Below are 27,430 nucleotides of genomic sequence, written 5' to 3' on the forward strand. Positions count from 1 at the left end.
GACATCTGTTCACTTTTATGTCACTACTAAGATGCACACACATGACATCTGTTCACTTTTATGTCACTACTAAGCTGCACACACATGACATCTGTTCACTTTTATGTCACTACTAAGATGCACACACATGACATCTGTTCACTTTTATGTCACTACTAAGATGCACACACATGACATCTGTTCACTTTTATGTCACTACTAAGCTGCACACACATGACATCTGTTCACTTTTATGTCACTACTAAGCTGCACACACATGACATCTGTTCACTTTTATGTCACTACTAAGCTGCACACACATGACATCTGTTCACTTTTATGTCACTACTAAGCTGCACACACATGACATCTGTTCACTTTTATGTCACTACTAAGCTGCACACACATGACATCTGTTCACTTTTATGTCACTACTAAGCTGCACACACACATGACATCTGTTCACTTTTATGTCACTACTAAGATGCACACACATGACATCTGTTCACTTTTATGTCACTACTAAGCTGCACACACATGACATCTGTTCACTTTTATGTCACTACTAAGATGCACACACATGACATCTGTTCACTTTTATGTCACTACTAAGATGCACACACATGACATCTGTTCACTTTTATGTCACTACTAAGCTGCACACACATGACATCTGTTCACTTTTATGTCACTACTAAGCTGCACACACATGACATCTGTTCACTTTTATGTCACTACTAAGCTGCACACACATGACATCTGTTCACTTTTATGTCACTACTAAGCTGCACACACATGACATCTGTTCACTTTTATGTCACTACTAAGCTGCACACACATGACATCTGTTCACTTTTATGTCACTACTAAGCTGCACACACATGACATCTGTTCACTTTTATGTCACTACTAAGCTGCACACACATGACATCTGTTCACTTTTATGTCACTACTAAGATGCACACACATGACATCTGTTCACTTTTATGTCACTACTAAGATGCACACACATGACATCTGTTCACTTTTATGTCACTACTAAGCTGCACACACATGACATCTGTTCACTTTTATGTCACTACTAAGATGCACACACATGACATCTGTTCACTTTTATGTCACTACTAAGATGCACACACATGACATCTGTTCACTTTTATGTCACTACTAAGCTGCACACACATGACATCTGTTCACTTTTATGTCACTACTAAGCTGCACACACATGACATCTGTTCACTTTTATGTCACTACTAAGCTGCACACACATGACATCTGTTCACTTTTATGTCACTACTAAGCTGCACACACATGACATTTGTTCACTTTTATGTCACTACTAAGCTGCACACACATGACATCTGTTCACTTTTATGTCACTACTAAGCTGCACACACACATGACATCTGTTCACTTTTATGTCACTACTAAGATGCACACACATGACATCTGTTCACTTTTATGTCACTACTAAGCTGCACACACATGACATCTGTTCACTTTTATGTCACTACTAAGATGCACACACATGACATCTGTTCACTTTTATGTCACTACTAAGATGCACACATGACATCTGTTCACTTTTATGTCACTAATAAGCTGCACACACGTCACATCTGTTCACTTTTATGTCACTACTAAGCTGCACACACATGACATCTGTTCACTTTTATGTCACTACTAAGCTGCACACACATGACATCTGTTCACTTTTATGTCACTACTAAGCTGCACACACGTCACATCTGTTCACTTTTATGTCACTACTAAGATGCACACACATGACATCTGTTCACTTTTGTGTCACTACTAAGCTCCACACACATGACATCTGTTCACTTTTATGTCACTACTAAGCTGCACACACATGACATCTGTTCACTTTTATGTCACCACTAAGCTGCACACACATGACATCTGTTCACTTTTATGTCACTACTAAGCTGCACACACGTCACATCTGTTCACTTTTATGTCACTACTAAGATGCACACACATGACATCTGTTCACTTTTATGTCACTACTAAGATGCACACACATGACATCTGTTCACTTTTATGTCACTACTAAGCTGCACACACGTCACATCTGTTCACTTTTATGTCACTACTAAGATGCACACACATGACATCTGTTCACTTTTGTGTCACTACTAAGCTGCACACACGACATCTGTTCACTTTTATGTCACCACTAAGCTGCACACACATGACATCTGTTCACTTTTGTGTCACTACTAAGCTGCACACACATGACATCTGTTCACTTTTATGTCACTACTAAGCTGCACACACGTCACATCTGTTCACTTTTATGTCACTACTAAGATGCACACACATGACATCTGTTCACTTTTGTGTCACTACTAAGCTCCACACACATGACATCTGTTCACTTTTATGTCACTACTAAGCTGCACACACATGACATCTGTTCACTTTTATGTCACCACTAAGCTGCACACACATGACATCTGTTCACTTTTATGTCACTACTAAGCTGCACACACGTCACATCTGTTCACTTTTATGTCACTACTAAGATGCACACACATGACATCTGTTCACTTTTGTGTCACTACTAAGCTGCACACACATGACATCTGTTCACTTTTATGTCACCACTAAGCTGCACACACATGACATCTGTTCACTTTTATGTCACTACTAAGCTGCACACACGTCACATCTGTTCACTTTTATGTCACTACTAAGCTGCACACACACATGACATCTGTTCACTTTTATGTCACTACTAAGCTGCACACACATGACATCTGTTCACTTTTATGTCACCACTAAGCTGCACACACGTCACATCTGTTCACTTTTATGTCACTACTAAGATGCACACACATGACATCTGTTCACTTTTATGTCACTACTAAGATGCACACACATGACATCTGTTCACTTTTATGTCACTACTAAGCTGCACACACGTGACATCTGTTCACTTTTATGTCACTACTAAGATGCACACACATGACATCTGTTCACTTTTATGTCACTACTAAGCTGCACACACGTCACATCTGTTCACTTTTATGTCACTACTAAGCTGCACACACGTCACATCTGTTCACTTTTATGTCACTACTAAGCTGCACACACGTGACATCTGTTCACTTTTATGTCACTACTAAGCTGCACACACATGACATCTGTTCACTTTTATGTCACTACTAAGCTGCACACACATGACATCTGTTCACTTTTATGTCACTACTAAGCTGCACACACGTCACATCTGTTCACTTTTATGTCACTACTAAGATGCACACACATGACATCTGTTCACTTTTGTGTCACTACTAAGCTGCACACACATGACATCTGTTCACTTTTGTGTCACTACTAAGATGCACACACATGACATCTGTTCACTTTTATGTCACTACTAAGCTGCACACACATGACATCTGTTCACTTTTGTGTCACTACTAAGATGCACACACATGACATCTGTTCACTTTTATGTCACTACTAAGCTGCACACACATGACATCTGTTCACTTTTATGTCACTACTAAGCTGCACACACATGACATCTGTTCACTTTTATGTCACTACTAAGCTGCACACACGTCACATCTGTTCACTTTTATGTCACTACTAAGATGCACACACATGACATCTGTTCACTTTTGTGTCACTACTAAGCTGCACACACATGACATCTGTTCACTTTTGTGTCACTACTAAGATGCACACACATGACATCTGTTCACTTTTATGTCACCACTAAGCTGCACACACATGACATCTGTTCACTTTTGTGTCACTACTAAGCTGCACACACATGACATCTGTTCACTTTTGTGTCACTACTAAGCTGCACACACATGACATCTGTTCACTTTTGTGTCAACTACAAACTTGTTGTCACTTTTGTGTCCTTCACAGAGTCAACTAGAAGAATCTTACAACTGCCAGATGGTGGACTTCTTCTTCTCCTGGATTGCAGGACTCTCCCGGGACGCCCTGAAGTTCATAATAATATGATGTTTAGTCATATAAAGATGTATTTACTTATAATAATATGATGTTTAGTCATATAAAGATGTATTTACTTATAATAATATGATGTTTAGTCGTATAAAGATGTATTTACTTATAATAATATGATGTTTAGTCATATAAAGATGTATTTACTTATAATAATATGATGTTTAGTCATATAAAGATGTATTTACTTATAATAATATGATGTTTAGTCATATAAAGATGTATTTACTTATAACAATATGATGTTTAGTCAACTTTATTGATCCAAAGTGCGGTCAGGCTACCTTTGGTGGTGACCCAAGTGGGCGTGTCCTCGTTGCTCCGCCTACCTGATCATCTCCGTCCACCTCACGGCCTCCTGGAGCTCCATCAGCCTCTCTTTGTACTGGTTCCTCTCCATCAGGACCCTGGCCATCTCCACCCGAGTGAACCTCCGCCGCTGGGTCATGGTCATGTCGCCATCTTGGATGGGGGAGGACAACTGGGGAAGGTGAAAGGGGCAAAAGGTCAACACTCAACCAACTTCAAAAGGTCAACACTGAACCAACTTCAAAAGGTCAACACTGGACCAACTTCAAAAGGTCAAAACTGAACCAACTTGAAAAGGTCACCACTGGACCAACTTCAAAAGGTCAACACTGGACCAACTTCAAAAGGTCAAAACTGAACCAACTTCAAAAGGTCAACACTGAACCAACTTCAAAAGGTCAAAACTGAACCAACTTGAAAAGGTCAACACTGAACCAACTTCAAAAGGTCAACACTGGACCAAAAGGTCAACACTGAACCAACTTGAAAAGGTCAACACTGAACCAACTTCAAAAGGTCAAAACTGAACCAACTTGAAAAGGTCACCACTGGACCAACTTCAAAAGGTCAACACTGGACCAACTTCAAAAGGTCAAAACTGAACCAACTTCAAAAGGTCAACACTGAACCAACTTCAAAATGTCAAAACTGAACCAACTTGAAAAGGTCAACACTGAACCAACTTCAAAAGGTCAACACTGAACCAACTTCAAAAGGTCAACACTGGACCAAAAGGTCAACACTGAACCAACTTGAAAAGGTCAACACTGAACCAACTTCAAAAGGTCAACACTGAACCAACTTCAAAAAGTCAACAATGGACCAACTTCAAAAGGTCAAAACTGAACCAACTTCAAAAGGTCAACACTGGACCAACTTCAAAAGGTCAACACTGGACCAACTTCAAAAGGTCAACACTGAACCAACTTCAAAAGGTCAACACTGGATCAACTTCAAAAGGTCAAAACTGAACCAACTTCAAAAAGTCAACACTGAACCAACTTCAAAAGGTCAACACTAGACCAACTTCAAAAGGTCAACACTGAACCAACTTGAAAAGGTCAAAACTGAACCAACTTGAAAAGGTCAACACTGAACCAACTTCAAAAGGTCAACACTGAACCAACTTCAAAAGGTCAAAACTGAACTAACTTCAAAAGGTCAACACTGGACCAACTTCAAAATGCCAACACTGAACCAACTTCAAAAGGTCAAAACTGAACCAACTTCAAAAGGTCAACACTGGACCAAAAGGTCAACACTGGACCAAAAGGTCAAAACTGAACCAACTTGAAAAGGTCAACACTGAACCAACTTCAAAAGGTCAACACTGGACCAAAAGGTCAAAACTGAACCAACTTGAAAAGGTCAACACTGAACCAACTTCAAAAGGTCAACAATGAACCAACTTCAAAATGTCAAAACTGAACCAACTTGAAAAGGTCAACACTGAACCAACTTCAAAAGGTCAACACTGGACCAAAAGGTCAATACTGGACCAAAAGGTCAAAACTGAACCAACTTGAAAAGGTCAACACTCAACCAACTTCAAAAGGTCAACACTGGACCAAAAGGTCAAAACTGAACCAACTTGAAAAGGTCAACACTGAACCAACTTCAAAAGGTCAACACTGAACCAACTTCAAAAGGTCAACAATGAACCAACTTCAAAATGTCAAAACTGAACCAACTTCAAAAGGTCAACAATGAACGAACTTCAAAAGGTCAACACTGGACCAACTTCAAAAGGTCAACACTGAACCAACTTCAAAAGGTCAACAATGAACCAACTTCAAAATGTCAAAACTGAACCAACTTCAAAAAGTCAACACTGAACCAACTTCAAAAGGTCAACACTGAACCAACTTCAAAAGGTCAACAATGAACCAACTTCAAAATGTCAAAACTGAACCAACTTGAAAAGGTCAACAGTGACAACATTCATCCTCCACTGTTGCCATTTCTAATATAAAGTAGTGTAAAGTTCTTACTTATATCTGTCAGTAAACTCACCATGAAAGCACTAAAACATACCGGTGTAGTGACTTTACATTATTCACCCAAGGAACTTTAGTTAGTAGAGAGTTCCGGTCACGGGACACATTTCGGGTGTTGTTGCACTAGTGAGCCACGGATGAGGAGATGCTGCTCCGTTATTGATTGAAGTAAAGTCTGAATGTCATTAAAACAGTTAGCGCCATCTTTTGACACTTCTTCCACTCCCGTCCTTGCACGCTACACCGCTACAACAATGACGCTGTCCAAGTGGAGGCACGTAAATAAGAGCGCCCACAAAACGGTGCATCCTGAAGAGACTTGAAGACTATGCAACATTTAGAGCATGACATGTTATGTAGACCACGAGGAAGTCTTTTACATTTAGAATAATATGACTCCTTTAATGCGCCTTATAGTCTTCTGTATGAAAATAGACCTGACTAGACCCGCTCATCCGCAGTGCGCCTTATAGTCCGGTGCGCCCTATGGTTCCAAGTCCTTATAGTCCGGTGTGCCCTATGGTTCCAAGTTCTTATAGTCCGGTGCGCCCTATGGTCCCAAGTCCTTATAGTCCGGTGCGCCCTATAGTCCCAAGTCCTTATAGTCCGGTGCGCCCTATGGTCCCAAAAATATGATACTTAAAAAATATACTTTTATATTTTTGATATAAAATGAGATTGAGAAGTTGATCCAAATGTTGTTTCCTTCAACTTTGACTCATTTTCTGACTTTCTCTTGATAGACTCAGCAGGATCCACGAGTACAACATGTTGTTACCTCCACCTTACTTCTCATTCATGAGTACAACATGTTGTTACCTGCACCTTACTTCTCATGTTGTTGAGGTCACATGACAGTTTGCTTACATCATCACTTCCTTCGTCCTTGGACTCCCGTGATGCTCCAAGGGCTTCAGCTCTCAGCCTGCAGTCCAAGGAGAGGAAGAAGAAAGTTTGTCCTGCTCTTCATCAAACATCTTCCCTACTTTGTTCGTATTGGAAAGGGTCAACGACTTTGATAAAGAAGGTGAGAAACTAGGGCTGGGCGATATTGCCTTTTTTTAATATCGCGATATTTTAAGGCCATATCGCGATACACCATATACAGGTAAAAGCCAGTAAATTAGAATATTTTGAAAAACTTGATTTATTTCAGTAATTGCATTCAAAAGGTGTAACTTGTACATTGTATTTATTCATTGCACACAGACTGATGCATTCAAATGTTTATTTCATTTAATTTTGATGATTTGAAGTGGCAACAAATGAAAATCCAAAATTCCGTGTGTCACAAAATTAGAATATTACTTAAGGCTAATACAAAAAAGGGATTTTTAGAAATGTTGGCCAACTGAAAAGTATGAAAATGAAAAATATGAGCATGTACAATACTCAATACTTGGTTGGAGCTCCTTTTGCCTCAATTACTGCGTTAATGCGGCGTGGCATGGAGTCGATGAGTTTCTGGCACTGCTCAGGTGTTATGAGAGCCCAGGTTGCTCTGATAGTGGCCTTCAACTCTTCTGCGTTTTTGGGTCTGGCATTCTGCATCTTCCTTTTCACAATACCCCACAGATTTTCTATGGGGCTAAGGTCAGGGGAGTTGGCGGGCCAATTTAGAACAGAAATACCATGGTCCGTAAACCAGGCACGGGTAGATTTTGCGCTGTGTGCAGGCACCAAGTCCTGTTGGAACTTGAAATCTCCATCTCCATAGAGCAGGTCAGCAGCAGGAAGCATGAAGTGCTCTAAAACTTGCTGGTAGACGGCTGCGTTGACCCTGGATCTCAGGAAACAGAGTGGACCGACACCAGCAGATGACATGGCACCCCAAACCATCACCCAACCATGCAAATTTTGCATTTCCTTTGGAAATCGAGGTCCCAGAGTCTGGAGGAAGACAGGAGAGGCACAGGATCCACGTTGCCTGAAGTCTAGTGTAAAGTTTCCACCATCAGTGATGGTTTGGGGTGCCATGTCATCTGCTGGTGTCGGTCCACTCTGTTTCCTGAGATCCAGGGTCAACGCAGCCGTCTACCAGCAAGTTTTAGAGCACTTCATGCTTCCTGCTGCTGACCTGCTCTATGGAGATGGAGATTTCAAGTTCCAACAGGACTTGGCGCCTGCACACAGCGCAAAATCTACCCGTGCCTGGTTTACGGACCATGGTATTTCTGTTCTAAATTGGCCCGCCAACTCCCCTGACCTTAGCCCCATAGAAAATCTGTGGGGTATTGTGAAAAGGAAGATGCAGAATGCCAGACCCAAAAACGCAGAAGAGTTGAAGGCCACTATCAGAGCAACCTGGGCTCTCATAACACCTGAGCAGTGCCAGAAACTCATCGACTCCATGCCACGCCGCATTAACGCAGTAATTGAGGCAAAAGGAGCTCCAACCAAGTATTGAGTATTGTACATGCTCATATTTTTCATTTTCATACTTTTCAGTTGGCCAACATTTCTAAAAATCCCTTTTTTGTATTAGCCTTAAGTAATATTCTAATTTTGTGACACACGGAATTTTGGATTTTCATTTGTTGCCACTTCAAATCATCAAAATTAAATGAAATAAACATTTGAATGCATCAGTCTGTGTGCAATGAATAAATATAATGTACAAGTTACACCTTTTGAATGCAATTACTGAAATAAATCAAGTTTTTCAAAATATTCTAATTTACTGTCTTTTACCTGTATATGTGGATATGTTTAGTCCATGTCATATATATGTGGATATGTGACGTGTGAGGTGACAGTATGTGACGTATGTAAGAAGGTGTGCTTGTGAGAAGGAGAGACCAGAAAGAGAGCATGTAGTGTTATGTCCGCAGCTAAAAGCAACTGTGTGAGAACGTATACTCGATATCACCATATAGTCATTTTCTATATCGCACAGAGACAAACCCGCGATATATATCCATGTATCGCCCAGCCCTATGAGAAACCCTATCTGGGTGGTCCAGTTCCAATGAAGCAAACATGCACCAGACTACCTCCTCAGTTCTTCCTCCAGCTCCTTGACTCTGGCGTCCATCTTGTTCTTGGACTGCCTGACGGCCTCCACTTCCTCCCGCAGCACCTCGTGCTCGCTAGACAGCTCATCCACTTTGGCAATCAGGTCGTTCTTCACGATGTTCAGAGCATTTCTGTGCGGAGGAGAAGAGTCACGTTACATCCACACATGCACGACACATCATGGCTTCAACCAGGTTTAATAACCACTTAAGGTGCATATCAAATCAACAACATTGGCAAGTTAGGGTGCATATCAAATCAAGCATTATTTAAAGCAGCCCCGCCACTTCATTTAAAGTGGCCTGCCATGTCATTTAAAGTGACCTGCCACATCATTTAAAGTAGCCTCCAACATCATTTAAAGTGACCTGCCACAACATTTAAAGTGACCTGCCACATCATTTAAAGTAGCCTCCAACATCATTTAAAGTGGTCTGCCACATCATTTAAAGTTGCCCGCCACATCATTTAAAGTGACCTGCCACATCATTTAAAGTGACCTGCCACATCATTTAAAGTAGCCTCCAACATCATTTAAAGTGACCTGCCACAACATTTAAAGTGACCTGCCAAATCATTTAAAGTGACCTGCCACATCATTTAAGGGGCCTGCCACACCATTTAAAGTAGCCCCCAACATCATTTAAAGTTGCTCGCCACATCATTTAAAGTGGCCTGCCACATCATTTAAAGTAGCCCCCAACATCATTTAAAGTTGCCCGCCACATCATTTAAAGTGACCTGCCACTTTATTTAATTTGGCCTGCCACATCATTTAAAGTAACCTGCCACTTCATTTAAAGGGGCCTGCCACATCATTTAAAGTAGCCCGCCACATCATTTAAAGCTGCCCACCACGTCATTTAATGTGACCTGCCACATTATTTAAAATAGCCACCCACGTCATTTAAAGTAGCCCGCCAAATCATTTAAAGTAGCCCGCCACATCATTTAAAGTGGCCTGCCACATCATTTAAGGTTGCCCGCCATTTCATTTAAAGAAGCCCACCACATCATTTAAAGTGGCCCGCCACATCATTTAAGGTTGACCGCCACATCATTTAAAGTGACCTGCCACATCATTTAAAGTAGCCTCCAACATCATTTAAAGTGACCTGCCACAACATTTAAAGTGACCTGCCAAATCATTTAAAGTGACCTGCCACATCATTTAAGGGGCCTGCCACACCATTTAAAGTAGCCCCCAACATCATTTAAAGTTGCTCGCCACATCATTTAAAGTGGCCTGCCACATCATTTAAAGTAGCCCCCAACATCATTTAAAGTTGCCCGCCACATCATTTAAAGTGACCTGCCACTTTATTTAATTTGGCCTGCCACATCATTTAAAGTAACCTGCCACTTCATTTAAAGGGGCCTGCCACATCATTTAAAGTAGCCCGCCACATCATTTAAAGCTGCCCACCACGTCATTTAATGTGACCTGCCACATTATTTAAAATAGCCACCCACGTCATTTAAAGTAGCCCGCCAAATCATTTAAAGTAGCCCGCCACATCATTTAAAGTGGCCTGCCACATCATTTAAGGTTGCCCGCCATTTCATTTAAAGAAGCCCACCACATCATTTAAAGTGGCCCGCCACATCATTTAAGGTTGACCGCCACATCATTTAAAGTAGCCACCCACATCATTTAAAGTAGCCCCCAACATCATTTAAAGTTGCCCGCCACGTCATTTAAAGTGACCTGCCACGTTATTTAATTTGGCCTGCCACATCATTTAAAGTAACCTGCCACTTCATTTAAAGGGGCCTGCCACATCATTTAAAGTTGCCCGCCACGTCATTTAAAGTGACCTGCCACGTTATTTAATTTGGCCTGCCACATCATTTAAAGTAACCTGCCACTTCATTTAAAGGGGCCTGCCACATCATTTAAAGTTGCCCGCCACGTCATTTAAAGTGACCTGCCACATTATTTAATTTGGCCTGCCACATCATTTAAAGTGACCTGCCACATCATTTAAAGTAACGTGCCACTTCATTTAAAGGGGCCTGCCACATCATTTAAAGTAGCCCGCCACATCATTTAAAGTTGCCCGCCACGTCATTTAATGTGACCTGCCACATCATTTAAAGTGGCCTGCCACATCATTTAAAGTAGCCCCCAACATCATTTAAAGTTGCTCGCCACATCATTTAAAGTGGCCTGCCACATCATTTAAAGTAGCCCCCAACATCATTTAAAGTTGCTCGCCACATCATTTAAAGTAGCCCGCCACATCATTTAAAGTTGCCCACCACGTCATTTAATGTGACCTGCCACCTCATTTAAAATAGCCACCCACGTCATTTAAAGTAGCCCGCCAAATCATTTAAAGTAGCCCGCCACATCATTTAAAGTGGCCTGCCACATCATTTAAGGTTGCCCGCCATTTCATTTAAAGAAGCCCGCCACATCATTTAAGGTTGACCGCCACATCATTTAAAGTGACCTGCCACATCATTTAAAGTGACCTGCCAAATCATTTAAAGTAGCCACCCACATCATTTAAAGTGGCCCGTCACATCATTTAAAGTGGCCTGCCACATCATTTAAAGTGACCTGCCACGTCATTTAAAGTAGCCACCCACGTCATTTAAAGTGGCTCGTCACATCATTTAAAGTGACCTGCCACATCATTTAAAGTGACCTGCCACTTCATTTAAAGTGGCCTGCCACATCATTTAAAGTGACCTGCCACGTCATTTAAAGTAGCCACCCACATCATTTAAAGTGGCTCGTCACATCATTTAAAGTGACCTGCCACATCATTTAAAGTGACCTGCCACATCATTTAATGTGGCCTGCCACATCATTTAAAGTGACCTGCCACATCATTTAAAGTGGCTTGTCACATCATTTAAAGTGACCTGCCTACATCATTTAAAGTGACCTGCCACTTCATTTAAAGTGGCCTGCCACATCATTTAACGTAGTTTGCCAAATCAATTAATGTGGTCCACCACATCATTTAGAGTGGCCCTCTGAGGGCAGCTATAAATGTGATGTGTCCCTGACTAAAACAAGTCCTGCTCTACAAGCATGAACATAATAAACATCAACATCATCAATATGAACGATTCATCACATGATCACACAAGACTACCACTAGCAGCGCTGCGGTTGCCAGGTGATGTCACACACACATTGAAGCATAAATATCTTCTTAGTGTGGGGTTGCCAGGTGATGTCTCACACACATTGAAGCATAAACATCTTCTTAGTGTGCGGTTGCCAGGTGATGTCACACACACACATTAAAGCATAAACATCTTCTTAGTGTGGGGTTGCCAGGTGATGTCACACACACATTGAAGCATAAACATCTTCTTAGTGTGGGGATGCCAGGTGATGTCACACACACACATTGAAGCATACACATCTTCTTAGTGTGGGGTTGCCAGGTGATGTCACACACACATTGAAGCATAAACATCTTCTTAGTGTGGGGATGCCAGGTGATGTCACACACACATTGAAGCATAAATATATTCTTAGTGTGGGGTTGCCAGGTGATGTCACAAACACATTGAAGCATAAATATATTCTTAGTGTGGGGTTGCCAGGTGATGTCACACACACACATTGAAGCATACACATCTTCTTAGTGTGGGGTTGCCAGGTGATGTCTCACACACACACACACACATTGAAGCATAAATATCTTCTTAGTTTGGGGTTGCCAGGTGATGTCACACACACACATTGAGGCATAAACATCTTCTTAGTGTGGGGTTGCCAGGTGATGTCACACACACATTGAAGCATAAACATCTTCTAAGTGTGGGGTTGCCAGGTGACGTCACACACACACACACACACATTGAAGCATAAACATCTTAGAGTGGGGTTGCCAGGTAACGTATCACACACATTGAAGCATAAACATCTTCTTAGTGTGGGGTTGCCAGGTGATGTCACACACACATTGAAGCATAAACATCTTCTTAGTGTGGGGTTGCCAGGTGACGTCTCACACACACACACACACACACACACACACACACACACATTGAAGCATAAACATCTTCTTAGTGTGGGGTTGCCAGGTGATGTCACACACACACACACACACACACACACACATTGAAGCATAAACATCTTCTTAGTGTGGGGTTGCCAGGTGACGTCACACACACATTGAAGTATAAACATCTTCTTAGAGTGGGGGTGCCAGGTGACGTCACACACACACTAAAGCATGAACATCTTCTTAGAGTGGGGTTGCCAGGTGACGTCTCACACACATTGAAGTATAAACATCTTCCTAGTGTGGGGTTGCCAGGTGATGTTTCACACACACACATTGAAGCATAAACATCTTCTTACTTGGTCTCTAGCAGCTGTTTGTTCTCCGTCAGCAGGTTCTCCACCTCCTTGCCCATCCCTGAAACACACACCTGTGTCACTTCGAATGAAATATTTCATCACATATATTCATTTAGTAATATTTCATCATATATATATATATATATATATATATATATATATATATATATATATATATATATATATATATATATATATAAATATGTATATTCGGCCCTCGACCAGATTTCTTTATCCCACTGCGGTCCCCAAGTGAAACAGTTTGGACACCCCTGATGTAAGCAAAAGGTGAGCAAGGAGGCGTGTCTTACCGAAGAAATCATCTCGGACTGGAGGCACAAGAAGAAGAGAGAGAGAATCAACATTTACAAAATGGTAGTGAAACATTCCTACAGGTCACAGCTGCTTGAAGGAAGTGGAACACAAGAGATGGTGTGGCCCATCTAGCGAGTGTACACAGCAACACAGAGATAATAATCCTCTATGCAGGGTCAAATGGGACAAAATTAAATAAATACTTTTTTTAAAATGTGTCATTAATTAATTTAATTGGAATGAAATACATAAATGTATTATTAAATGTGTCATTCATTGATTGAATATTTACATCTAAGTATTCATTCAGTATGATTTCATGATTCTTAGACTTTATTGGGTGAATTTAACAAATGTTAAATCAATTAAAGACACAAGTTCATGAAATATTGAAATGAATCACAAAGTAATTAAATTGTACAACTATTCAATCAATAAGAATACATTCAATATTACTGTACTATAGTCTTCAAGTGGGTACTGTACTATAGTCTTCAAGTAGGTACTATACCATAGTCTTCAAGTGGGTACTGTACTATAGTGTTCAAGTAGGTACTGTACTATAGTCTTCAAGTGGGTACTGTACTATAGTCTTCAAGTAGGTATTGTACTGTAGTCTTCAAGTGGGTACTGTACTATAGTCTTCAAGTGGGTACTGTACTATAGTCTTCAAGAGGGTACTATAGTCTTCAAGTGGGTACTGTACTATAGTGTTCAAGTGGGTACTGTACTATAGTCTTCAAGTAGGTACTATACCATAGTCTTCAAGTGGGTACTGTACTATAGTGTTCAAGTAGGTACTATACCATAGTCTTCAAGTGGGTACTGTACTATAGTCTTCAAGTAGGTACTATACCATAGTCTTCAAGTGGGTACTGTACTATAGTCTTCAAGTAGGTATTGTACTGTAGTCTTCAAGTGGGTACTGTACTATAGTCTTCAGGTGGGTACTGTACTATAGTCTTCAAGAGGGTACTATAGTCTTCAAGTGGGTACTGTACTATAGTGTTCAAGTGGGTACTGTACTATAGTCTTCAAGTAGGTACTATACCATAGTCTTCAAGTGGGTACTGTACTATAGTGTTCAAGTAGGTACTATACCATAGTCTTCAAGTGGGTACTGTACTATAGTCTTCAAGTAGGTACTATACCATAGTCTTCAAGTGGGTACTGTACTATAGTCTTCAAGTAGGTATTGTACTATAGTCTTCAAGTGGGTACTGTACTATAGTCTTCAAGTGGGTACTGTACTATAGTCTACAAGTGGGTACTGTACTATAGTCCTCATGTAGGTACTGTACTATAGTGTTGAAGTAGTTACTGTAGTATAGTGTTGAAGTAGTTACTGTACTATAGTGTTGAAGTAGTTACTGTAGTATAGTGTTGAAGTAGTTACTGTACTATAGTGTTGAAGTAGTGATGGACTGTGAAGGGTTAAAAGAAGACGCACCTGAGAACTCTCCTGGTGGTCACACATGATGACATCCAGGACATGAAAAGACAACAACACATCTTCATCAAAGTTGAAGGAAACTTTCACTGCAAAGGAAGTCAATGTTGACACATGTTGTAGTAACATGTTGTACTAACATGTTGTACTAACATGTTGTACTAACATGTTGTACTAACATGTTGTAGTAACATGTTGTACTAACATGCTGTAGTAACATGTTGTACTAACATGTTGTACTAACATGTTGTAGTAACATGTACTAACATGTTGTACTAACATGTTGTACTAACATGTTGTACTAACATGTTGTACTAACATGTAGTAGTAACATGTACTAACATGTTGTAGTAACATGTTGTACTAACATGTAGTAGTAACATGTTGTACTAACATGTTGTATTAACATGTTGTACTAACATGTAGTAGTAACATGTTGTACTAACATGTTGTAGTAACATGTAGTAACATGTTGTACTAACATTTTGTAGTAACATGTTGTAGTAACATGTTGTACTAATATGTTGTACTAACATGCTGTAGTAACATGTTGTACTAACATGTTGTAGTAACATGTTGTAGTAACATGTTGTACTAATATGTTGTACTAATATGTTGTACTAACATGTTGTACTAACATGTTGTACTAACATGTTGTAGTAACATGTTGTACTAACATGTTGTACTAACATGTAGTAGTAACATGTTGTACTAACATGTTGTAGTAACTTGTTGTACTAACATGTTGTACTAACATGTTGTAGTAACATGTTGTACTAACATGTTGTAGTAACATGTTGTACTAACATGTTGTAGTAACATTTTGTAGTAACATGTTGTACTAACATGTTGTAGTAACATGTTGTAGTAACATGTAGTAACATGTTGTACTAACATATTTTACTAACATATTGTACTAATATGTAGTAGTAACATGTTGTACTAACATGTTGTAGTAGCATGTTGTACTAACATATTATAGTAACATGTTGTACTAACATGTTGTACTAAAATGTTGTACTAACATGTTGTAGTAACATGTTGTACTAACATATTGTACTAACATGTTGTACTAACATGTAGTAACATGTTGTAGTAACATGTTGTACTAACATGTTGTACTAACATGTTGTAGTAACATGTTGTAGTAACATATTGTACTAACATGTTGTAGTAACGTGTAGTAGTAACATGTTGTAGTAACATGTTGTAGTAACATGTTGTAGTAACATGTTGTAGTAACATATTGTACTAACATGTTGTAGTAACATTTTATAGTAACATCTTGTAGTAACTGGTGTTTGACTGTAGGGATGGTGTTTGACTGTAGGATGGTGTGTGACTGTAGGGATGGTGTGTGGCTGTAGGGATGGTGTGTGACTGTAGGGATGGTGTTTGACTGTAGGAATGGTGTGTGACTGTAGGGATGGTGTGTGACTGTAGGGATGGTGTGTGACTGTAGGGATGGTGTTTGACTGTAGGATGGTGTGTGACTGTAGGGATGGTGTGTGACTGTAGGGATGGTGTGTGACTGTAGGGATGGTGTGTGACTGTAGGGATGGTGTTTGACTGTAGGAATGGTGTGTGACTGTAGGGATGGTGTTTGACTGTAGGGATGGTGTGTGACTGTAGGGATGGTGTGTGACTGTAGGGATGGTGTGTGACTGTAGGGATGGTGTGTGGCTGTAGGGATGGTGTGTGACTGTAGGGATGGTGTTTGACTGTAGGAATGGTGTGTGACTGTAGGGATGGTGTGTGACTGTAGGGATGGTGTGTGACTGTAGGGATGGTGTTTGACTGTAGGAATGGTGTGTGACTGTAGGGATGGTGTTTGACTGTAGGGATGGTGTGTGACTGTAGGGATGGTGTGTGACTGTAGGGATGGTGTGTGACTGTAGGGATGGTGTGTGGCTGTAGGGATGGTGTGTGACTGTAGGGATGGTGTTTGACTGTAGGAATGGTGTGTGACTGTAGGGATGGTGTGTGACTGTAGGATGGTGTGTGACTGTAGGGATGGTGTTTGACTGTAGGATGGTGTGTGACTGTAGGGATGGTGTGTGACTGTAGGGATGGTGTGTGACTGTAGGGATGGTGTGTGACTGTAGGGATGGTGTGTGACTGTAGGGATGGTGTGTGACTGTAGGGATGGTGTGTGACTGAAGGGATGGTGTGTGACATGTTCCTACATGTAAAGTGACAACATGTTAGTCCTAAAAATGGAAGAAGTTTACCAAGAAGCTCCGCCCCCGCGTCCACGTCTCCGATGATGTCGGACTTGGCGTCTTTGATCTCGTGGTACAGCGAGTCTGTGTTGATGCCAAAGGCCTCGTTGACGATGCCCTGGGAGGGACTGCAACACAACAATGTTGTAACTAGGAGGGACTGCAACACAACAATGTTCTAACTGAGAGGGACTGCAACACAACAATGTTGTAACTGGGAGGGACTGCAACACAACAATGTTGTAACTGAGAGGGACTGCAACACAACAATGTTGTAACTGGGAGGGACTGCAACACAACAATGTTGTAACTGGGAGGGACTGCAACACAACAATGTTCTAACTGAGAGGGACTGCAACACAACAATGTTCTAACTGGGAGGGACTGCAACACAACAATGTTGTAACTGGGAGGGACTGCAACACAACAATGTTGTAACTGGGAGGGACTGCAACACAACAATGTTGTAACTGGGAGGGACTGCAACACAACAATGTTCTAACTGATGATAATCTTCTCTAATCTTGTGGGTGTGTTCTTGTTGTTGTTGTTGTTGTTGTTGTTCTTGCAGTGCAGGGAAAGTATTTGTGGGAATAGGACAGAAGTTAAAGATGGTGACTTTCCAAGAGAAATGAGCAAGTGTTAAATAAACTTACATGTATTTTATAAATAATCAACAATGCGACATTGCAAGTGATCTTGAGGAACAACTCGGAGACAAATGAAAAGAAAGTGGTTTTGCTTTACAAGTGGACGAAGCTACTGACAGCAATAAAGACTTCCTGTTCATCGCATACGTCCGCTTTGTGAATGGCGAGTCACTGTGCGAGGATTTGCTGTTTTGCAAATACATGAAAAATAGAGCCTCTGCTGATGAGCTGTTGAAGATAATGGACAGTTTCCTCAAAGAACACGACCTTAAATGGGAAAACTGTGTGGGCTTTTGCTCTGATGGCGCACAGACCATGGCAGGGTCAAGAAACAAGCTGCAGGCTCTAATAAAGAGGCTTGCGCCAAATGCGCATTGGACACACTGTGTCATTCACCGGGAAGCACTCGCGTCAAGGCAGCTCAGCCCCCAACTCAATGAGGTTTTAACAGATGTTGTGAGCGCGGTAAATTTGATCAAAACACGACCACTGAAAGCGCGACTGTTCTCTGCACTGTGTGAGGAAATGGGAGCTGATCATACAGCCGTGCTGTTTCACCATACTTGCCAACCTTGAGACCTCCGATTTCGGGAGGTGGGGGTGGGGAGCGTGGTTGGGGGTGGGGGCGTGGTTAAGAGGGGAGGAGTATATTTACAGCTAGAATTCACCAAGTCAAGTATTTCACATACATATATATATATATATATATATATATATATATGTATATATATATATGTATAAGAAATACTTGACTTTCAGTGAATTCTAGCTATATACATGTATATATATATACATATATATATATATATATATATATATATATAGATAAGAGAAATACTTGAATTTCAGTGTTTATTTATTTACACATATACACACACATAACACTCATCTACTCATTGTTGAGTTAAGGGTTGAATTGTCCATCCTTGTTCTATTCTCTGTCATTATTTTTCTAACCATGCTGAACACCCTCTCTGATGATGCATTCTGCTTCGTCTCCTTGTTGTGTGCGCAGTTGTGCACTGCACTCTCTAAAAGCCGTAGATGTTATTGTCACATATGCATGTACAGTAGATGGCGGTATTGCCCTGTTTAAGAGTGTCACAACGTTGCTGTTTACGGCAGACGAACTGCTTTACGGTAGACGAAAACGTGACTGCTGTTGTTGTGTGTTGTTGCCGCGCTGGGAGGACGTTAATGAAACTGCCTAACAATAAACCCACATAAGAAACCAAGAACTCGCCCTCCATCATTCTACAGTTATAACATGATTGGGCAGGCACGCTGTTTATATTGTGGGAAAGCGGACGTGAAAACATGCTGTCGACACGTCACTCGGGTACGCCTGAATTTCGGGGGAAAATTTGTCCCGGAAGGTTTTCGGGAGAAGCGCTGAATTTCGGGAGTCTCCCGGAAAATCCGGGAGGGTTGTCAAGTATGTGTTTCACAGTGAAGCAAGGTGGCTCTCCCGGGGCAAAGTGCTGTCACTTGCCCTGTCTTGCCAAATGCATAGCTCCTCCTTTTTTTTTGCAAAGATTGCAAAGTGGCACTTTTATTTGATTTATTTTGAACTTGATGCAAGTTATTTGATTTATTATTGAACTTGATGCAAGTTATAACACTTTTTTTGATTTATTATTGAACTTGATGCAAGTTATACCAGGCAGCACGGTGGAAGAGGGGTTAGTGCATCTGCCTCACAATATGAAGGTCCTGAGTAGTCTTGGGTTCAATCCCGGGCTCGGGATCTTTCTGTGTGGAGTTTGCATGTTCTCCCCGTGACTGCGTGGGTTCCCTCCGGGTACTCCGGCTTCCTCCCACCTCCAAAGACATGCACCTGGGGATAAGTTGATTGGCAACACTAAATTGGCCCTAGTGTGTGAATGTGAGTGTGAATGTTGTCTGTCTATCTGTGTTGGTCCTGCGATGAGGTGGCGACTTGTCCAGGGTGTACGCCGCCTTCCGCCCGATTGTAGCTGAGATAGGCTCCAGCGCCCCCCGCGCCCCCAAAGGGAATAAGCGGTAGAAAATGGATGGATGGGCAAGTTATACCACAGCTGCACAGTTATTTTATTTATTATTGAACTTGATGTTATTTTATGTTATTGAGTTTGAATGTATACAACTTGATGTTACTTGATGTTCAATAAATTTGAAAATGTTAAGCTTGGCATTAGCGCTCTGTTGGGGGCGATGGGGGCAGGTGGGGCTTGAAAACTTCCCCTTGTCCAAAGTGGGGGATGACAAAAAAAGTTTGAGAACCACTGCTCTACACCTACTACTGCAGTCCCACCCACAACAACAACCTCATAGTGAAGTTCGCGGACGACACTACGGTGGTCGGACTCATCTCAAAGGGGGGGCGAGGCAGCCTACAGAGAGGAGATCCGGAAGTTGGCAGACTGGTGCTCAGAGAACAACCTTGCTCTGAACACCAACAAAACCAAGGAGATCGTCGTCGACTTCAGGAAACTCAATACTGACCTACCCATACACACACATACCCATATACACACATACCCATACACACACATACCCATATACACACATACCCATACACACACATACCCATACACACACATACCCATATACCCGGGGGTCCACATACACACGTCATGTATTTAGTAGTCTCACCTGTTTCCTCCTCCATATACCCGGGGGTCCACACACATGTCACACTCGGGAGTTGAATCGATGATCTCCTGGAACTCGGACCACTCGTCACTGCTTCCCATGCCTGGAAAACAAAACAACAAAGGAAAACTAGGAGGGCGGAACAGAGGAGTGTGAATCTTTGGGCACCTAACGATTCGATTCCTGGGGTGACGATTCGATTCAGAATCGATTCTAGAGTCAAACAGATTCTCCCAATGTATTATTTAGTATAATAATTATAATGAAACTTTTTTTAAATATATATATATATATATATATATATATATATATATATATATATATATATATATATATATATATATATATATATATATATATATATATGTATGTGTGGGAAAAAATCACAAGACTATTTCATCTCTACAGGCCTGTTTCATGAGGGGGGGTTCCCTCAATCATCAGGAGATTTTAATGGGAGCATTCGCATACCATGGTTTATATAGGGCACAGAGTGGGTGGGTACAGGCTGGCGTAGGGGCGTGGTGATTGGCTCATGTGTTACCTAGGAGGTGTTTCCATCTGTGGCGGCATGCTGATACAATTTCGCTGCGCTTGTTGAGGGATGACAGGTCTGGACGGTAAATAATAAACATTTTCTCTTTCAAGCATAGGTTGCATCTTTTATTACCACTATTGTAAGGTGTGCTGGATGCAAGAATTTGCCATGTTATTGAATATTCAACATTATTGTCTTTGAGGTCCCAAATGTGTTTGCTGAGTTCTGTGGTATTCCGCAGGTTTTTGTTCCTGAAAGAAGCCTTGTGATTGTTCCATCTGGTTTTGAATTCTCCCTCGGTTAATCCTACATATGTGTCGGATGTGTTAATGTCCTTGCGTGTTACCTTAGATTGGTAGACAACTGATGTTTGTAAGCACCCCCCGTTGAGAGGGCAATCAGGTTTCTTTCGGCAGTTGCAGCCTTTGTTGGTTTTGGAGTCGCTCTGTCCGGGGGCCGACAGCTCATTTGCAATTGTTTTGTTGTGGTTTGAGATAATTTGTCGTATATTGTTCATGCAGCTGTAGCTCAATTTAATGTTGTTCTTGTTGAATACTTTTCTTAGGATGTTGTCTTTGGGAAAGTGTTTGTCAATCAGATTGAGGAATTTGTGTCCAATGTTAGTTGAGACGTTTTTGCTGTATGGGGGGTTGTACCAGATGATGTCGTTTCGTTTTCTGTTCTTTTTTGGCTGGTTTCCTGGCGTGGGTTCATAGGTGAGGGTGAAATTGTATCCGCTTTCATCAAGGGCTTTTTGGTACGGGGGGGTTGCTTGGTCAAATTCAGCTTTGCTAGATGACAGCATCGATAGCCTTTTATTAATTCCGGTAGGTATTCTTTTCGTGGTGGTGGGTGGGTGGTTGGTTATATATATATATATATATATATATATATATATATATATATATATATATATATATATATATATATATATATATATATATATATATATATATATATGTCTTAATAAGGTTATCCAAAAAATAGTGCTCGATACCGTAGTAGAGCGCAATATATGTATGTGTGGGAAAAAAATCACAAGACTATTTCATCTCTACAGGCCTGTTTCATGAGGGGGGGTTCCCTCAATCATCAGGAGATTCTGATGATTGAGGGAACCCCCCCTCATGAAACAGGCCTGTAGAGATGAAATAGTCTTGTGATTTTTTTCCCACACATACATATATATACATATATATATATATATATATATATATATATATATATATATATATACATATATATATATATATATATATACATACACACACACACACACACACACACACACACACACACATACACATATATATGTATATATATATGTTTATAAACACATATATGTACTGTATATGTATACATATATGTATACAGTAGTGGTCAAAAGTGTACATACATGGCTGTCTTGAGTTTCCAATCATTTCTACAAGTCTTATGTTTTTGTGATGTAGTGATTGGAGCACATACTTGTTGCTCACAAAAAACATTCTTGAAGTTTGCTTCTTTTATGAATTTATTATGGCTCTACTGAAAATGTGAGGGTGAAAAGTATACATACAGCAACATACATGATCAATGTAGAAAAGTGACAATCCAATCAAAGTAGCTTCATGGCCTCTCAACTTCATGTGAGTGATTCTGATTGTTGACTTCTCTGAGCACATTGAAATAGGACTCATGTGATGCAGTCATTAGACTCACTTACAAACGCCACAATGGGAAAGTCAAAGGAACTCAGCACAGATCTGAAAAATGGAATCATTGACTTGAACAAGTCAGGAAAGTCACTTGGAGACATTTCAAAGCAGCTTAAGGTCCTAAGAGCAACTGTGGTAAGTATAAAGTGCATGGCACAGTTTTGTCACTGCCACGATCAGGAAGAAAACACAAGCTATCACCTGCTGCTGAGAGAAACTTGGTCAGGATGATCAAGAGTCAACCGAGGACCAGCAAAAAGCAGGTCTGCAATGAATTGGAAGCTGCCGGAACACAGGTGTCAGTGTCCACAGTCAAGCATGGCCATGGACTGAGAGGCGACCATGCAAGAAGGAAGACCTTGCTCCAGAAGCCACACCTTAAGGCTCCTCTAAAGTTTGCTGCTCATCACATGGACAAAGATAAGACCTTCTGGAGGAAAGTTCTGTGGTCAGATGAAACAAAAATGGCCACAATACCCAGCAATATGTTTGGAGGAGAAAAGGTGAGGCTTTTAATCCCAGGAACACCATTCCTACCGTCAAGCATGGTGGTGGTAGTATTATGCTCTGGGCCTGTTTTGCTGCCAACGGAACTGCTGCTTTAAATGGGACAATGAAAAAGGAGGATTAGCTCCAAATTGTTCAGGACAAGCTAAAATCATCAGTCCGGAGGTTGGGTCTTGGGCGCAGTTGGGTGTTCCAACAGGACAATGACCCCAAACACACCTCAAAAGTGGTAAAGGAATGGCTAAATCAGGCTAGAATGAAGGTTTTAGAATGGCCTTCCCAAAGTCCTGACTTAAAGGTGTGGACAATGCTGAAGAAACAAGTCCATGTCAGAAAAGCAACACATTTATCTGAAGTGCAGCAATTTAGTGGTCAAGTGGTCAAGCAGAAGCTTGTGGATGGCTACCAAAAGCGCCTTATTGCAGGTCAACTTGCCAAGGGACATGTAAGCAAATATTAACATTGCTGTATGTATACTTTTCACCCTCACATTTTCAGTAGAGCCATAATAAATTCATAAAAGAAGCAAAAAAATAAGAGTTGTAGAAATGATTGGAAACTCAAGACAGCCATGACATGATGTTCTTTACAAGTCTATGTACACTTTTGACCACCACTGTACATCCATCCATCCATCTTCTTCCGCTTATCCGAGGTCGGGTCGCGGGGGCAGCAGCCTAAGCAGGGAAGCCCAGACTTCCCTCTCCCCAGCCACTTGGTCCAGCTCCTCCCGGGGGATCCCAAGGCGTTCCCAGGCCAGCCGGGAGAGATAGTCTAGGACTAGATGTGTAGTATGACTAGATGTGTAGTAGGACTAGATGTGTAGTATGACTAGATGTGTAGTAGGACTAGATGTGTAGTATGACTAGATGTGTAGTATGACTAGATGTGTAGTATGACTAGATGTGTAGTATGACTAGATGTGTAGTAGGACTAGATGTGTAGTATGACTAGATGTGTAGTATGACTAGATGCTCACCAATGCTTACGTTCCTAGTCTCCTGGGAGACTTGGACTTCCATATAGATGTGTAGTATGACTAGATGTGTAGTAGGACTAGATGTGTAGTAGGACTAGATGTGTAGTATGACTAGATGTGTAGTAGGACTAGATGTGTAGTATGACTAGATGCTCACCAATGCTTACGTTCCTAGTCTCCTGGGAGACTTGGACTTCCATATAGATGTGTAGTAGGACTAGATGTGTAGTAGGACTAGATGTGTAGTATGACTAGATGTGTAGTAGGACTAGATGTGTAGTAGGACTAGATGTGTAGTATGACTAGATGCTCACCAATGCTTACGTTCCTAGTCTCCTGGAAGAGTTGGACTTCCATATAGATGTGTAGTATGACTAGATGTGTAGTAGGACTAGATGTGTAGTAGGACTAGATGCTCACCAATGCTTACGTTCCTAGTCTCCTGGAAGAGTTGGACTTCCATATAGATGTGTAGTATGACTATATGTGTAGTAGGACTAGATGTGTAGTATGACTAGATGTGTAGTAGGACTAGATGTGTAGTTTGACTAGATGTGTAGTAGGACTAGATGTGTAGTATGACTAGATGCTCACCAATGCTTACGTTCCTAGTCTCCTGGGAGACTTGGACTTCCATATAGATGTGTAGTATGACTAGATGTGTAGTAGGACTAGATGTGTAGTAGGACTAGATGTGTAGTATGACTAGATGTGTAGTAGGACTAGATGTGTAGTATGACTAGATGCTCACCAATGCTTACGTTCCTAGTCTCCTGGGAGACTTGGACTTCCATATAGATGTGTAGTAGGACTAGATGTGTAGTAGGACTAGATGTGTAGTATGACTAGATGTGTAGTAGGACTAGATGTGTAGTAGGACTAGATGTGTAGTATGACTAGATGCTCACCAATGCTTACGTTCCTAGTCTCCTGGAAGAGTTGGACTTCCATATAGATGTGTAGTATGACTATATGTGTAGTAGGACTAGATGTGTAGTATGACTAGATGTGTAGTAGGACTAGATGTGTAGTAGGACTAGATGTGTAGTATGACTAGATGCTCACCAATGCTTACGTTCCTAGTCTCCTGGGAGACTTGGACTTCCATATTCCGGCTGAGCCGCTTGTTGTTTTTCCTGCTAGTGTTCCCAGCACGAGTCACGTCCAAGTCCGAGGGCGGGAAGAAGACTTGGTTGACGGGGGTGAGCGAGTGGGAGGATGTGGGTGTGTTGCTGCCACAACTGCTGGGGGTCACACCCACTGAGTCCGACTCTGAACCATCCTCCTGGACACATGTCATCACTTTAGAACACTTTTTATATTTCATACATGACACACTATATTTATATTACATTTTAAACATGACACACTATATTTATATTACATTTTAAACATGACACACTATATTTATATTACATTTTAAACACGACACACTATATTTATATTACATTTTAAACATGACACACTATATTTATATTACATTTTAAACATGACACACTATATTTATATTACATTTTAAACATAACACACTATATTTATATTACACTTTAAACATGACACACTATATTTATATTACATTTTAAACATAACACACTATATTTATATTACACTTTAAACATGACACACTATATTTATATTACACTTTAAACATGACACACTATATTTATATTACATTTTAAACATGACACACTATATTTATATTACACTTTAAACATGACACACTATATTTATATTACATTTTAAACATGACACACTATATTTATATTACATTTTAAACACGACACACTATATTTATATTACATTTTAAACATGACACACTATATTTATATTACATTTTAAACATGACACACTATATTTATATTACATTTTAAACATAACACACTATATTTATATTACACTTTAAACATGACACACTATATTTATATTACATTTTAAACATGACACACTATATTTATATTACATTTTAAACATAACACACTATATTTATATTACATTTTAAACATGACACACTATATTTATATTACATTTTAAACACGACACACTATATTTATATTACATTTTAAACATGACACACTATATTTATATTACATTTTAAACACGACACACTATATTTATATTACATTTTAAACATGACACACTATATTTATATTACATTTTAAACATGACACACTATATTTATATTACATTTTAAACATAACACACTATATTTATATTACACTTTAAACATGACACACTATATTTATATTACATTTTAAACATAACACACTATATTTATATTACACTTTAAACATGACACACTATATTTATATTACATTTTAAACATAACACACTATATTTATATTACACTTTAAACATGACACACTATATTTATATTACATTTTAAACATAACACACTATATTTATATTACATTTTAAACATGACACACTATATTTATATTACATTTTAAACATGACACACTATATTTATATTACATTTTAAACATAACACACTATATTTATATTACACTTTAAACATGACACACTATATTTATATTACATTTTAAACACGACACACTATATTTATATTACATTTTAAACATGACAGTCTATATTTATATTACACTTTAAACATGACACACTATATTTATATTACATTTTAAACATGACACACTATATTTATATTACATTTTAAACATGACACACTATATTTATATTACATTTTAAACACAACACACTATATTTATATTACATTTTAAACATGACACACTATATTTATATTACATTTTAAACATGACACACTATATTTATATTACAT

The 27,430-nt window shown here is 40.0% G+C and overlaps 1 protein-coding gene across 7 annotated transcripts in view; it reads right to left on the reverse strand.

Moving 5' to 3' along the window:
* The window catches only part of mapk8ip3 (mitogen-activated protein kinase 8 interacting protein 3), a 95,884-nt gene that overhangs the window by 42,754 nt on the left and 25,700 nt on the right, over nt 1-27,430 (reverse strand). For all 7 annotated transcript variants that reach the window (XM_072915739.1, XM_072915736.1, XM_072915740.1 and 4 more), the window contains 10 exons: nt 25,702-25,921; nt 20,916-21,018; nt 17,641-17,759; nt 15,410-15,421; nt 13,956-13,973; nt 13,645-13,702; nt 9,290-9,442; nt 7,164-7,221; nt 4,320-4,471; nt 3,910-3,966 (listed from right to left, as the gene is read on the reverse strand). In XM_072915739.1, the coding sequence (XP_072771840.1) occupies nt 3,910-3,966; nt 4,320-4,471; nt 7,164-7,221; nt 9,290-9,442; nt 13,645-13,702; nt 13,956-13,973; nt 15,410-15,421; nt 17,641-17,759; nt 20,916-21,018; nt 25,702-25,921 (950 nt within the window). The remainder of the gene's footprint in view (nt 1-3,909; nt 3,967-4,319; nt 4,472-7,163; nt 7,222-9,289; nt 9,443-13,644; nt 13,703-13,955; nt 13,974-15,409; nt 15,422-17,640; nt 17,760-20,915; nt 21,019-25,701; nt 25,922-27,430) is intronic.

Source organism: Nerophis lumbriciformis, linkage group LG22, assembly GCF_033978685.3.
Source record: "Nerophis lumbriciformis linkage group LG22, RoL_Nlum_v2.1, whole genome shotgun sequence".
Lineage (NCBI taxonomy): Eukaryota > Metazoa > Chordata > Actinopteri > Syngnathiformes > Syngnathidae > Nerophis > Nerophis lumbriciformis.